Source organism: Halichoerus grypus, chromosome 10 (assembly GCF_964656455.1).
Source record: "Halichoerus grypus chromosome 10, mHalGry1.hap1.1, whole genome shotgun sequence".
NCBI classification, from domain to species: Eukaryota; Metazoa; Chordata; class Mammalia; order Carnivora; family Phocidae; genus Halichoerus; species Halichoerus grypus.
The window spans coordinates 123203305-123218773 of NC_135721.1; the positions used below are offsets into that span (position 1 = coordinate 123203305).

The window sequence follows — 15469 nt, forward strand, 5'->3', positions numbered from 1 at the left end:
GTCACTTAACCTCTCTGTGCTCAGTTTTGTCCTCTGTAAAATGAGGCTCATAGGGTTATTGTGAGGGCTCAATGACTTGATGGTTGTAAAGCTGGGGCACACGGCAAGTGCTGTGTAAGCATTTGCTCCAGACTTCATAGTTTGCTCCCTTCTGTCCTTAGAGGTCCTTCAGGAGAAATGCTAGAAAATGACAGCCCCTAAGAGAAACAAGCTATTTCCAGACACTGATTTATGAAAGGAATGGGTCTCTATAACACCAGTTGTCCTAAGAGGTATTTGCTTCCTGGTAGATAGCCAGAATGCGTTAACAATGGTGGAGTCTTGGCAGATGACTGGCCAGATACTAGCTATATGGGGGGCAAGGCCCACTCCCCTGTGGCTCCTTGAACCCTTCCAGGGAGCCGGACCCGAGAGGACTGGTGGTTTCTCTGGCAGGGGCCAGGGGCGTGCCAAGGGGAGGAGGAGGGAAGGAGCTCCTGGGATCCCCCACACCCCTCCCCCACTCGCCCAGCGAGTAATGACATTCACGGAGAGGGGAGGGAGGGAGCGAAGCAGAGGGGCAGGCTCCGCGAGGCCATGTGATGCAGGGCGAGAGAGAGCTGCCGCCGCGGAGCCTCCTTCTTTCCTCCCTCTGATTCCGGGCTGTCATGGCGACCCCCAACAACCTGACCCCCACCAACTGCAGCTGGTGGCCCATCTCGGCGCTGGAGAGCGATGCGGTTAAGCCGGTGGAGGCCCCTGACGCGCTCGAGGCGGCCAGCCCCGCCCATTGGCCCAAGGAGAGCCTTGTTCTGTACCACTGGACCCAGTCCTTCAGCTCGCAGAAGGTAGAGCCCAAGGGAGCAGGGGAGCAGAATGCACCCGGTGGCCAGGAGGCGTGGGGGAGGGGATCCAGGAGGGTGGAAGGGGTCTGAGGACCCCGGTGAGAGGTTGGAGGGTGAAATGTGGGGTTGCAGGGGCCGGAGGGTTGAGATTGCCGGGCTGCTCTCCCGGGAGGTGACTGGCCCTGTCTTGGGCCCCAGGAGCACCATCCCCAATTCTGGGAACATCCATTATGCCTCTTTCCCTCCCAGAAAGACCCAGTCTGTTGGAGGGCTGAGAAGAGAGACAAAGGCAAGGGGAAGGGAATGGGCACTGCTGGGAAGGCGGCCTGTTGGAGGGGGCGGCTGCTGCGGGGAGGGAGGAGGAGCGCTTCCTGGGATCTAGCCTCCAGCCCCAGTAGTCGGTGGTGGGCCTCCCTCCGAGCTGCTGTCCTGGATGCTACAGGCCCTCCAGGTCACAGCTCCTGCGTGCCTGGCTGGGAGCCTTCCTCTGGCTGGGGCTTAGAGGGTCTGTCCCTAGTCCTCTCCCACATCCACACTTATCTTGAGCTGAGAAGGAAGGAGTTAACCCATCTCCTTAGACCGGCTCGGTTCGGCCCCTAAAATCTATGTTTTGCTCTTAAAGACACAGAGGGCCCCTCCGCCCCTTCTCAGACCCAGACGAGCTGGGGGGGCGGGGAGCAGTTAGGAATCCAGCCTGGTGCTGAGTTTTCGGGGTTCCCGCTTCCTGGGGGAGAGGGCCAGACACTGCGCCTGTAAGACAGGGGAGCCTCTAGGGGCGCAATCTCCCACCCTGGGCAGCTGTCCGTCAGTGGGGCACGAATTCAGCACCATGGCCAGGGCCCAACAGCGAGTGCTGCTGATCTCTCAAGTGGCGCTCATTGTCAGACCTGGGATTCCTCTTCTTCCTGGAAGATCCTTTTGTTCCATTCACTCATTTTTCAGGTGGAGAAACAGATTCCGTAAAGAGAAAGGAACCAAAAGACTTGGGTTTGAGTCTTGGTCCAGGCTCAGTTCATCATCTGGAAAATGAGACGATGATGATGATGATGATGATAACAACAACAACAACAACAACAATAATAATAGTAATAGTTACTTCTTCTAATTCCCACCCCTTCTCAGGGCTGCTGAGAGGGTTGTTGAAGAGGCGGTATAACTTAGTGTTCTAGACGGCACTACCCAAACTTGAGCATACATTAGAATCACTGCATGATCCTGGTTAAAACACAGACTGCTGGGTCCCACCACAGATATTCTGATTCAGCAGGTCTGGAGTAGGGCTCAAGAGGCTGCATTTCCAACTAGCTGCCAGTGATGCTGATAAAGCTAGCCCACTGATCGTCCTTTGAGTAGCTCCAGTTTAGAATATAGACTCTGAGGCCAGGCAGTCGCCAGTGGAAGAGCCATCTTCCCCAGTAATTCACTGTAAAGCTTTGGACAGGTTACCTTGCCTCTCCAAAGCCTCGGTTTTATAATCTGTAAAATGGAGCTAATGGCAGTACCTTTCTCAGAGGGTTATTTTGAGGGTGAAATGAGGTGACACACAAAACATGCTGATAGCAGTTCCTGGCACAAGGTCAAGGCTCTGATAATTATAGGTGTTACAATATCACTAAAGTGCTAGGGGAAGGAGGGGTTGGGTTAGCCAGAGCCACTCTGGGACTCATCCATAAATTCTACACGTGCATGCTGAGCACCTACTATACTACATGCCAGGCTCTCTGCAAGTTGCTGGCAGTTTGGAGATGAATCAGACTGACCTCCAGATTTCAGAATACCTTCCCACCCAGAACCTTAGGAGCCAGGCCTCAGTGGCTGGCACTGGACAGGGGGCAGAGGGATGGTACCTCCCATCACCATTCCCCAAGGGAGCTTCTTCCTCTTCCCTTTGCCACCATGGAATATATCCTATTCAGTCTGCACTCAGGGCTGAGATGGCCCCTTATTCAGGGATGGGACTACCCACTGCAACCCCATTTGTGACCAGGCCAGCCTGGGTATCTTCCTGCCTCCCCTCCAGGACATTCCCCTTGCCTGGGGGCCATGGTGGGTTCTAGAGGCAGTGTAGCCTGGTGGGAAGGGCATGGGCTCTGCAGTCAGATGGTCTTGGGTTCCATTTTCATCTTAAGTGCTTACTGGCTGTGTGACCTTGGACAAGTCACTTCTCTGTGCCTCAATATCCTCATCTGGCAAAAGGGACTTTTGCATCCAACCCTGCAGAATTCCTGGGAGATTAAGAGGACATGGACATATGTTAAGTGTCTGGCACATAATAGGAATTTAGCAGGTAAGCTTCCTTCTTTTCAGTCCTGAAGAGCCCTGCCTGCATTCAGGGAGCAGTTCCCCTTGGTAGAGCATCTGAGAAGCCTGTCTTTAATGGTACATGAATAGCAGAAAATAGCCTACTCCCGAGAGTGGTGGTGGTGGCTTCATGGGACATCTGGGGACTGTCCCAGAGCCAGAGGGCAGCAGGACAGTGAGGGGGTCCAGAACCCAGACTCTGGGGCCAGACTGCCCAGGGTTCAATTTTAACTCTGCCACTGACCAGCTGGGTAATTCTGGGCAGGTTGCTTAGCCTCTCATGCCTCAGGCATCACATCTGTAAATTGAGAATAATAACAGCACATCCAGGATAGGGCCATTGTGAGGATTCAGCAAATGTATCCATTAAATCACCTAGAGCAGCACCTGGCTCATAGAAAGTGCCCAGTAAGCAAACTTATATTTGCCAGACAGGAGATCAAAGCCTGATAGGGCCACCTCCCACTGTGTCACTTCGTGCACGTGTCTTCACTTCTGCAAGTCTCCGCTTCCTCCTCTGTGCTGAAGGAATGGTACCTACCTCAGAGGGTTATGAGGATTGGATGATATCATGCATGGCCACAAACTTACTTAGCACAATGCCTTAAAGATTGCACACTAACAGTGAACTTTCGGGCACCATCATAAGTGATCATCTGGGGCCACAGGGTTCAGAGGAGGTTCTGAATGCAAAGTGTAGATGTTAGCTTGTTTCTGAGGCTGTTCCTGCCCTCCAGCCTCTTTCTCCTTGGCTGGGGGGTGGAGGTGAGCAAAGGGGTGAGACTGGGAGGGGCAAACATGTGACATTCTGATTGCTGGTATTCCCACTCACTAACTTGTGACCTCATGTAGGTCCTGACCCTCTTTGGTCGTCGGCTTTTCAACATGAAAATGGACTAGATGTATGATACAACCTGCATCCCTCCCTCCCTAGGCAGGAAGAACAGCCCTGTCTCTGTGTGTCCCCAGCCCTTTGAGCATCCTTCCATCCTCACACCAGCCAGTTTTTTAAAAAACCAAGATTGCTATTTACTAGCTCTGTGACTTTGGGCAACTTAGTGCTGTCTCTGTGCCTGTTTCCTCTTTTGTAAAAGGAGCACGATACTAGTACCTACCTCATTAGGTTTTTGTAACACATGTAAATGTCTTAGAGCAATGCCTGGCACAGAGAAAGTGCTATATGAGAGTTAGCTATTCTTCTTGTTATTTCTACCAAGGTGAGTCTCTGAGACCCATCCTTGGCTTCCTGCAACAAGCCTGTTTAAGGTTCCCTGACCCCATCTTCTCAGGGTCTGCCCTTGTCTTAGATGTACCTGTGGGGAGAGCCTGGCCCAACCTTCTGCCCCCAGCAGTAAGATGCCCAGACCTGGGTCCTGTCAGGAGACAATCCTGACACCCAAGACTGAGCAGGTCTTTGAGAGGCCCCTCTCAGACATGGCAGGAGGAAGCAAGAGGTGGAGGGTGATCCCTACCTCCCACCCTGGCCTTGCCTTTCAAGCTCTTGGGTCCTGGCCCCCAGCCCTGTCCATGTTGCACTTGACCCTTTACCCCATCCCCACCCCCAGAAACTCACAGGTGACAACTGCAGATCTCACCACCCTTCTCAGAAGCCTGCAGTGGTTGGGACGCCTGGGTGGCTCAGTTGGTTAAGCATCTGCCTTCGGCTCAGGTCATGATCCCCCACATCAGGCTCCCTGCTCAGCGGGGAGCCTGCTTCTTCTTCTGCCCCCTGCCCCACCTCCTGCTCGCGCTCACTTTCCCTCTCTCTCACAAAAATAAATAAAATCTAAAAAAAAAAAAAAAAAGAAGCCTGCAGTGGCTCACCAGGTCCTTCCGGGGAAAGAGCCAGAATCCTCAAAATGGCCTTAGGCTCTGCTGCAGGATCCTAAGCATGACTGGATCATGGACCCCTCATCAATGGGGGGAACCCTGTGGCTCTTTCTCACAATAATGCTTTTAATGGATAAAGTAAAATACATTGCATTACTAAAAGGAAAGCCAATGGAAGTACAGCTGTTGTCATACTTTTAGAACAAATTCATTATATAATAATACATGTTTCTATATTAACCCGTTATACAGCCTGCCCTTGTGGCAGGACCAATCCCTGTAATGTCAAAGTCATGAGGAGTGTACTGTAGCCGTGTGGAGTGATGAAAGTGATTTCTTGTGGTGACAATACTTCAGGCGTTGCTAACACTACCATGCTTTGACACCTACACTACTCATAATTGCAGAAAATGCTGTCAGTATGAGATTACTGAAAGTAAACATGTAATTTTCCCATCCTAGTTTAAGGAGTCCCTGGATTGATTCATGGACTCCTGAATCTGGGAGTCTCCATTACAAGGCCCTGTGCATGACCTGCCTTCGTCTCGTCTCCCTGTCTGCCCCCCCTCCCCAGCCACACTGACCTCCTCACTGTGTTTCAATACGCCAGACACAATACGGGGCTCTAGGGCTGGCCAGTCCCTCCGCCTGGAACTCTTTTCCTTTGATCCCTGTGTGGGCCACTCCTTCACCTTGATTAATTAAAAAAAAAAAAAAGTATTTGAGAGAAATACACTGAGGTTCAGAGACTCTTAAGTGTCTTTTACAAAGTCACACAGCAACTAAAGGGTTGGGCAGAGATGCCAAGCCAGCACCTTGCAGTTGCCTCATAAACTAGGGCCTGGGTGAGGAGGGACAGTGCCCGACTATGAAAGAAGCACCAGTGAGCTAATTCCATGCACCCGCCGGGAGGAGAGTCTGCCCCAGGGGTGCTTGATGGCTGGCCACACTGCATGATGACCACCTAAGTCTGGTCCAGTCTCTGGGATGCAGAGATAGCAGATGGCCTTAGTGACTGCATGCCCTTCCCCCTGGGCCTGGCTTCCCCCCACCCTCCCCTCCCCTGCAGGATGGCACCTGGCTCTGGCCTGCAGCTCAGCTAAAGGAGAAAGTCTCCTTGGCCGCCTTCCGGCATGACCCTGAGGCAGCTCCAAGCAAAACTGTTACATCCCTAAAGAGAGTCCCCTCCCAGGCACCAGCCCCACCTGGCACCCTCACTGGAGTCCCAGGGCAGGGCCTGGGAGTGGTCCTTGGGGGCAGGTGCCCTGCCAGGAGGCAAGGCCAAATGTCTGGACTGCCAAGGGCAGAGGCCTGGTTTGGTTTCCATTTCCATCCATTCAGTGGTCCCAGCTTGGCCTGGGGAAGCTGGATGGCTGGGCGGAGCCAGATCGCCCAGGGTGGAGGATGCCAGGATGGGCAGGAGGAAGGGAGCAGGCAGTTCTGCTCCAGCCAAACTCCAGCCTTGACTGCTCTGGGGCTTCTCCAGGGCATCGGCACCACCCAGGAGTTCAGCTATACACATGCACATACTCTCCTGCTCATGCACACTCACCTGTACGTACACACAAGGACACACACATGTGCCTATGCACACTCATATCCACACTAATGCACATGCACTCACACAATACTTTAATACAGTTGCTCAGACACTCATCCATACGCACACTCATGCACACATATACACACACATGCACACACACACACACACACACACGCTCATTTACACAGTTGCCACTCAGGTTCAGGCTCATGCACTCACACACTCGCATCCCCAGACCAAACATGCCACCCCCGGTGCTCACTCTCCGGCACAGTTCCTCCCCCTCTCTTAGACAGAGCCAGCAGTGCCCTCCCACTGTCTCCGGCATGGCCCGAGTGTAGCGGCAGCTTGCAGCAGCTGCGGGCCGCGCCTTGAACACGGAGTCCAGCCCTCGTTCTACTAATGATTAAAAGGAGGCTCGGAAAGGGGCAGTGATAACTCTAAGGTCACATAACATTGCTGTGGCGGAGGGTGAGGACCTCCCAGCCCCGTCTGCATGGCCTGCTTTTGGCTAATGGAGCAAATGAATCTGTGAATGAGGGTTGGGGGTTCAAGGGCTCATTGCCTCTCCCTCCCCACAAGGAAAGGGGTGTTCATGTTAGCTGTGAGGATGGGGCATGAAGTACTGCTCTAGGACATCAGCCACGGGTGTGAGGTAGTGTGTGTGTGTGTGTGTGTGTGTGCATGTGCGTGTGTGAGATTGTGATGGTAGAACCCATGTATTAACCTCCTGGGCTGGGACGTTATCCATATCATCCCATCCCAACCTCATGCCATGCTTGAAAGAGTGGATTGCGTTCCTCATTTCATAGAACCTAAGATCAGAGAAGTCAGGTGACTTGTCCAAGGTCACAAAGCAAATAAGCAGCAGAGCCAGGCTTCAAGTCCAGATGATCTCATACAAGTGGCCAAGACACGTTATGCCTATGGTGTGCCAGGCTCTGTTCCGCAGGGACTAAAGTATCTCATCCCCACAGCAGCCCTCTGTGGGACTTGCTGGTGGGACTCTCATTGGACAGGTGAGGAAACTGAGGCACACAGATGTAAAGCCAAGTCACCCAGCAAGTAGGTGCTAGAGCTGGGATCTGAACTGACAGTCTGGCCCCAAGTCCAAGGTCTGACCATGATACCATGCTGCCCCTCTGAGTGCTTAACTCCTGGCACTTGGGAGGGAGGCTGGGGACATCAAGTCCCAGGAGCTACCGGGTGTCTGGGTACATTGATGCTCCGGGAGAACCACTTTTGCTGGCCTCAGGGATGCCCTCCCTTTCCCCTGAACTGGAGCCATTAGTGGGAAGGAGTGGAGTCATTTGCCATCTTTTTGCTGGGAGACCTTGGACAAGTCATCTTCTTTTTGAGTCTCAGTCCACAGGCAGAGGCCAGTTGGACCAAGTGATCTCTCATTGTCTTCCAGCTCAGAAATGTTGGGCTGGGTCAGGAGCAGGCCCCAGCTTCAAGGCTCTCCATTAGCTTCTACCAGCTCAAATGTTTGTCTGGGACTCCTTAGAGACATAGGGAAAAACTAAGGAGGGACAGGCCCAGGACTCTTTGAAGGTGCCCGCAGGGCAGAGAATACTGGGCTGGGAGTCAGGACCCATTGCTTCCAGTTTCAGGTCTGCTGCTACCTTGCTGTGTGACTTTGGGTAAGTTACTTGCCCTCTCTGGCCTTTAGTTTTCTCATTAAGAAAAACAGGGGGGATAGTTTCCGATCTACCCTCTTCTGGGACGCTATTGTGAATATTCAACAACCAGATGGGAAGGTGTGTGGGACAATAAAAGACTCATCTGATGTTGGCAAATTATTTTGAACCTTGTTTTGTTTCCCAAATAATTTGAGGAATTTAGCTATTGATTATGTTGATAAGAATTTCTATGAATTTCCTGGCCAGATGTACCCCTGGAGGCCAGGCTGAGCGTCTAATAATGATAATGAAATCATGAACTGAGTGCCCTCCATGTACCAGACACTGGGGTGGTACTATTAATACTTCCATTTTGCAAATAAGGAAACTAAGGCTCAGAAAGTTTAAGGAATCTGCCCAAATACACACAGCAGAGCCAGGAATCCTATCCCAGGTATGTCCAGCTGTGAAACCCAGTCCCATCAACACCAGGGAGCACTGCCACTTTGCCCCAGAGTAGGGCTGTGTTCCTCCTGCCAAGAGGCTCCAGGCCCCTGGGAGATTCCACCCACCACCCCTGCCAGGAGCCCAAGAATGAGCTGGAAGCAACCTTATCACCTCCTGTGTGTGACCTCTGACCTCCCTCCCGCATGCCCCGCCCTCCCTGGGCACAGTATCTACCGCCCCCTCCCCCCCCCTTTGGCCCGCCTTCCCCGCTCTGACCCTGGCACCTGCAGGTGCGGCTGGTGATTGCCGAGAAGGGCCTGGCATGTGAGGAGCGGGATGTGAGCCTGCCGCAGAGCGAGCACAAGGAGCCCTGGTTCATGCGGCTCAACCTGGGGGAGGAGGTGCCCGTCATCATCCACCGGGACAATATCATCAGCGACTACGACCAGATCATCGACTACGTGGAGCGAACCTTCACAGGAGGTACGGTTGCCATACCCACCAGGGGCTCAGCCACAGACCTGAGGGACTCCACGGGCTCAGACAGGTTCCCAGAACCTTGGGGAGCCTGAGGAAGCCCACTGGGGCTGTGGACATGACCCAGTCTTCCCTGAAAGGAACGATGGGGCTGCAAACAGGGCTCAGATGCCCCCCAGGAATCACAGAGCTACAGGCATGGCCTCGATCCTTGGGATGCCACAAACCCTCCTCCTTCCCCAGGAGTTCTGGAGTCGGAGGTATGGCCACAGGTCCTCAGAGCCCGCAGGCGGGAGCAGGACACAGGCCCTCCTAGTCACCACACCTGGGGCCCAGGTCTTCCAACAATGCCGGGCCATGGGCAGGGCCCAGCCCCCTGAATCCCTATAAGCATAGACAGGGCCATGGGCCCCCCCGGCACCCCATAGTCATGGGCCCAGGTACCCTAAAACATTGCAGATGTGAGCAGGGCCCAGACACCGTAGAACCCTACAGGACCCCATGTCTCCCTCCCTCCCTCCCTCCGGCCTTCTTCAGGTTCAAAAGCCCACTGCCTATGGCAGATGCTGCAAACCCAGCTGAGAGGGGGTCAGGGCCCAGACATGTACTGTGTAGAAAGAATATGAATGAGTTGCCAACAATTAAAAATCAAAGAAAGTTCAGTTTTAAGCATCCAGATTTCTGGCTTCTCTTGAAAGCCTGGCAACGCTGGGCCTAGACCCCCATCGGGCAACAAGCCTGGAGTGGTAAGGAGCTGCCCCTAGGAGACAGGTTGGCAGGACTCCAGGGAGATGAGGTAGACCAGTAAGATCCCCTGTCAGCCTGGTGGAGACTTTATCTCAAGAGCCTGGGGAAAGGGGTGGTCCCCGTGGGCCTCTACATTTCGAGGTTCCAGGATGCTGGGATCGAGGGATGGGGTACCAGAGCCTGGCCTGTCCAAATCAGGGGGGTAGGTGGCCAGGGTGGGACCCACCCCGCCAGCCCAGCCCCTGCTGTGGCCCGCAGAGCACGTGGTGGCCCTGATGCCTGAGGTGGGCAGCCCTCAGCACGCGAGAGTGCTGCAGTACCGGGAGCTGCTGGGCGCGCTGCCCATGGACGCCTACACGCACGGCTGCATCCTGCACCCCGAGCTCACCACTGACTCCATGATCCCCAAGTACGCCACGGCCGAGATCCGCAGTGAGTGCCCCGGGTTACTCCCATTTGCCCACCTTTTCCCTTTCGACAGGAGTCTCCTCCTCCATCTCTTCCTCCCACTGTATGTCTCTTATTCCCCTTCTTCCTCGTATCCCTCTTGGTCTCCCTCATCCGCCTCTGCCTCTCGCTCTACCCCTTTCTCTCTGTCTCTGTTAATGTCTCTGGCCCTCCCTCTGGGAGTCTCTGGCTCGATCCTCACCCCAGCCACCCCCACTCCCACTTGCTTTCTCTCCACCACTCTCCCTGGCCTTCCATCTCATTCGCTCTGTTTCAAACTGAAATGTCTCTCCCTCTCTGGCTGTCTCACTCCCCTCCTGCCCCTCCTCTTGTCCTGCCATCCCATACAGAGGCTACGGGGCTCTCCTTGTCTTGTCCATAGGAAGGTGGGGCACCGTCATGGTGGAGGACATGGTCGGGGCCCAGGGAGGTCAGGACTGTGGTTGGTGATCCAGGGCACTGAGTGACATCAGGGTTGGTGCCACCAAGGAAAGCTGCCCAGATATGCAAGGTCCCCTGTGGGGTCTCTGATTTTTGATTTAAGCATCACCTGCATCCTGTCCTAACTGCTAGCCTGGACGTGCCCATAGCCTGGCTCATCCTTTAGTTTCCAGCACCCAGTAAATGGGGGTTGGATTAAATCAGATTATCCATCAATAGCTGTTTACAGACTTTGATCCAGGCTCTGTGCAGACACCATGGGGTCCTTTAGATAGATGAAGTGTGATGATTCTAAGTAGATACTAGGTGCTTAGTAAATGGTCACTTCCTCCCTCTTGAGGGAGTGAGCTGATGTTTAAAAGTGGGAAGGGGCAGGTTGTGAACTTGGTCTCATCCCTTTAGAGTACCCTCAAACAAGACTTGGAATTTATCAGTGTCATCCTATCTGCATTCAGTCAACAACATTGAGGAGGTCTCCTATGGCCCAGGCCCTGGGCAGGGGGCTGGAGACAGATGGGGACAGACATAGCTTCTACCAACCTAGGGTCACAGTTCCATCACAGGGAAGCACAACGACAAGTGACCAGGTAATTGCAGTGTGGGACTAAATACATTTGAACAGCCTCTCAGGAGGGCAGCCTGGCACTCTAGATCAAACACAGAAAGGCCCACCCCTCGGAGACGATCCCGCAGTTACACCTGGATGTGTGCACAAAGAACCACGCACAAAGATTATTCACTGCAGCATAGGTGGTAATAGCGAGAAGCTGGAAACAACCCAGCTGTGCATGAGTTGGGAACTGGGTAAATAAATTCTAGTCTTCCCCTACACTAGAACACCTCTAGTCTTCCCATATGATGGAACACTGCACAGCTATTAAAAAAAAAATAAGCATATGACACTGGGTGTTACATGCAACTGATGAATCACTGAATTCTACCACTGAAACTAATAATACACTATATGTTAACTAACTTGAATTTAAATAAAATCTAAAAAAAATAAGCATATGGGATGCTCTGTAAGATATATTAGTAAGTAGGAATGAAGGGCAAAAAAATGCAACTAGCGTGCTATCAATAATATATTTAAAAGGGGGTTAAATGGACACACAGGTACTTGCAAACACAGAGAATTTCTGGAGGGATATACGAGAAGCTATTTGCTTTTGGGGAGCAGAACTAAGAGACCACAGATTGAGAGGAGAGGGATTTACTTTTCACTGTACATTCTTTTAATATTGTTTGAATTTTTAAACACGTATGTATGTATAACCTGTTCAAACACCAGCTGATTAAAAAAAATGTTACCCTAGAACCAATGAGTGTTACAATAAGAGAAGGTACCCATCCCAGCCTTGGGGGCACAGAGGGCTTCTGAAATGCAGCAACACCCAAGGAGGACCAGGAGGTAGAAGGGGAAGGAGAGAGAGAATCCCTTCAGCTTCAGGGGTAGGAGAGGGTGTGGTGTGTTTGGGGAACTGAAGGAAGTTCAGTGTGGATGAAGTGTAGCCCAAGGGAGGTATGAGTGGCTGGTGGTGCGAGTCTGGGGAGTAGGTCTGACAGAAATGGAATCTTCTCCAAAGAGCAGTGGAGAAACTAGGGATGGAAAGTGAACATGATCTGATGTGCATTTTACAGAGCTCCCTCCACCGAGAGAAGAATGGGGGCCTGGACTGGGTGGAGGCAGTCCCTAACCGCTTCTAGGGGCTGGAGGCCCTTCCTCATTCTGCCATGAGCCATCTGAAAGAGTCTAGAAGGCAGTGAGGGGTCCAAGAAGGCCCAGCCTGCTCCTCCTTGGAGGAGAGAGATCTCAGAGCTCCAGCCCCACTGGGGAAGGAGGGAGGTCTCACAGGATGCAGAAGTGATCCTGCAGTGATCCCTCCAATCAGCCTAAGGTCTTTCCTGGACTTGGTTTGCCCTCTTGGAGAGAGCCACATGTGCAGCCCTGGGTGACTGGCAAGAGAGAAAATGCTATACTTGACCTTCACATTCATAAAATATCAATGAGACTTAATATAGCCCTAAAGCTGAAAGGTCTGGGAGTATGTTTACTGGGTTTTTTATCAGGCCAGGAGATGGGGTGGTAGATGGTGAGACATCAGAGGGCAGAAGCTGAACATCTGCGGTCATTCATTCACTCATTCTACTCATTCATTCATTCATTCAGCTCTCACTAAGCTCTTGTTCTGTGCCAGGCCTGTACTGGGTTTTAAGGAAACAGGGACAAAGCTGACATAGCCACTGGTCTCCAGAAACTCAAATTCTAGTGGGAGACATATACATCCAGAGATAAATACATCAAAATCTCCATGTATAGCAGTACAGGTGGTGCACTGCACAAGTCCAGGGGGCACTTTTCACATAGATTGTAACGTGAATGGATTTGTGCAATGGCAGCTCTGATTACTGTATTTGCATTTTCTGGCAGAAATCTGTACAGTGTACACAGGAGGACAAAGGCATTGAGTAGTCAGACCTCCTAAAGGATCAGGACAGGCTTCATGGAGGAGGTGATCTTGAACTGGATCTAGAAGGGGATTTTCAGGAATACAGGAGAAAGGTATTCCAGGAGGTAGAAGTAGTGTGAGCAGAGGCCCAGAGGTTTGGGATGGTCTGGCACATTCAGGGAATGCCAGGCATTTGGAGTGGCTGAAATGTTACCACCTGGGGACAGGGACAGGTGGGGTAACTCAGTGAAAGATGGAGTTGGTAAGAAGAGAGGATCCTGCTGGTTTTTTTCAAGGCAAGTTGAAGAGCTTGGACGTTATCTGAGGGCAGTGAGGAGCCAGGGATGGGTTTTAAGCAGGGAGCGGCGTGGTCAAGTATGTGTTTGAGGAAGACCTCTTTGGTGTGAGTGGGGAGAAGGGCACAGAAGGAGAGAGTGCCAGTGCCTAGGGCTGGGTCAGAATCATCCAGAGAGAGATCAGTGAGGGGGTCTGAACTAAGGGAGGCAGAGGATTGAAAGGGAAAAGTTAAGTATGAGAAAGAATAAGAAGGAGGAATCAACAGGACCTGGGACTGATTTGGTGCAGGGAGGAGGTGAAGGAGGAATTGAGGGCACCCCCTCTGGCATCTGGCTTGGCTCAGTGTGGGGGAGAGGTGCTGCAGTTAGGGGAGAATGCAGGTGAGGAGCAGGTGGAGCAGGGACGATGATGGGGTCAGGTGGGCCAGGATGAATTCAAGGAGCCTAAGGGATCTCTAAGTGGAGTTGGGACACAAGAGAAAGGGCAGGGCGTGATTGGCCACCACATCCCAGACTTACTGGCCAAGAATTCTGGAGAAATCCCATCTCAGTCTTGGAACAGACCCCAGGATCTTATCCTGCATGATACTTTCACCTCCTCTTATAACTCCCACAGTTTACAGTTAGACTCTCAAAGTTGGACTATAGGACACTTCTTCTCTCTCATTAAGAATAATTCTCAAGGTGCTGCCTTGAGTTCCATCACTGACCCACTGTTCCATCACCCTTCCCTTTTTAGCATCTTTAAAAGGCCAGTTTTCCTAGGAAATATGGGGTTAGCTAAATCTGCAGGAAAATTGCCTCACCAGAATGGGAAGTCTCAAGACAGCAAAAGTCTCTTATGGTTTTTCTTGCATTAAGCAAGTTTTTCCTTGTGAGCTACAGTGAGTGAGCACTAGACTAAGAATCAGATGGACCCAGGCTTGAAACCTGCTTATCATTTACTAGTGTGGGATATTACTTAGCCTCTCTGAACCTGTTTCCTTACCACAGGAAAGGGTGGGGGGAGACATGCACTGAAGTATGACTTTGTCCAGGTTTATAACCTCTCCATTTCTGGCAAACTCCTCATCCCCAAGTAGTTTCCTCCTCAGTGAGGTTTCTTGATGCCTTGTGGCCCGGGCAGGTGGCCTGTGTGTCTCTCAGCATTCTGTTCACTCTTTATTACAGATTGATGGTGCTGTCAAAGAGATTTCCTTATGTGTCTGTTTCTCCCACTAGCCTGAGCCTAGGGCAGGATGGCATGTCATCCATCCCTACGTTGCAGCCTATTGTGCCTACTAGGTGTTGGCTGTTGATATTGTTACTTCCCAGATCAATGTTTGAGTGGGACCTGACCTGCAAACTTGTGGAAGAAGGGGTGGGAGGGGCCCTAGGTATCAGAAAGATGGGGCCTTCCTTATTCTCTCCCCAGGACATTTAGCCAATGCCACCACAGACCTCATGAAATTGGACCATGAAGAGGAGCCCCAGCTCTCTGAGCCCTACCTTTCCAAACAGAAGAAGCTCATGGTGAGTGCTTCCAGGCCTGCCCAGTTCCCTTCCCCACCATGAAACAGATCAAATGGAAGAAGCTCATTCTAAATAGAGGATCAGCTGATGACATAAAATGAAAACAACATGGCTTGCTTTTCCAATCCTGACTCCTCTGTCACTTACTGGCTCTTTGACCTTGGGCAGGGCACTGTCCCACCGGAGCCTTGGTCTCCTGACGTCTTAGGATGTGTCCCTAAGAGCAGAGCATTGGACAGAGGTTCTTGGATAAGAATGGCATTGAGGGAGTGTTCTGAGGAGAACCCAGTAAGGGTGGGAGGGAAGGAAGGAAGGAAGAAGAAGCCAAGTTCACCTGATCCCACAGAGAGCTGTGCAGCGTAAGTGTCACCACAAAGCCAATCCTCACGGAGGCAAGGGGCAAGACGTGTATACCTCTGTGTCAGTCAGTCATTGGCTACAGATTGCCTGGCAGGGGCATGAGGGATGGGAGATACCCTCCCAAGTATTTCCAGGCAGCTCTTGTTGGCTGAGAGTAACTCTGGAGAAAGGG

At 52.1% G+C, this 15469-nt stretch overlaps 1 protein-coding gene across 4 annotated transcripts in view; it reads left to right on the plus strand.

Moving 5' to 3' along the window:
* Positions 1–15469, plus strand: part of GDAP1L1 (ganglioside induced differentiation associated protein 1 like 1) — a 46816-nt gene that overhangs the window by 19839 nt on the left and 11508 nt on the right. For 2 of the 4 annotated variants that reach the window (XR_004918489.2, XM_036096041.2), the window contains exons 1-4: positions 543–827; positions 8858–9050; positions 10050–10223; positions 14840–14937. Coding sequence is in view for 3 of the 4 variants with exons in the window: in XM_036096041.2 (XP_035951934.1) it covers positions 648–827; positions 8858–9050; positions 10050–10223; positions 14840–14937 (645 nt within the window). In the remaining variant the exon portion in view is untranslated. Of the gene's footprint in view, positions 1–542; positions 828–8857; positions 9051–10049; positions 10224–14839; positions 14938–15469 lie in introns of those variants that run through there. The other 2 variants (XM_036096042.2, XM_036096044.2) reach the window with 2 other exon arrangements.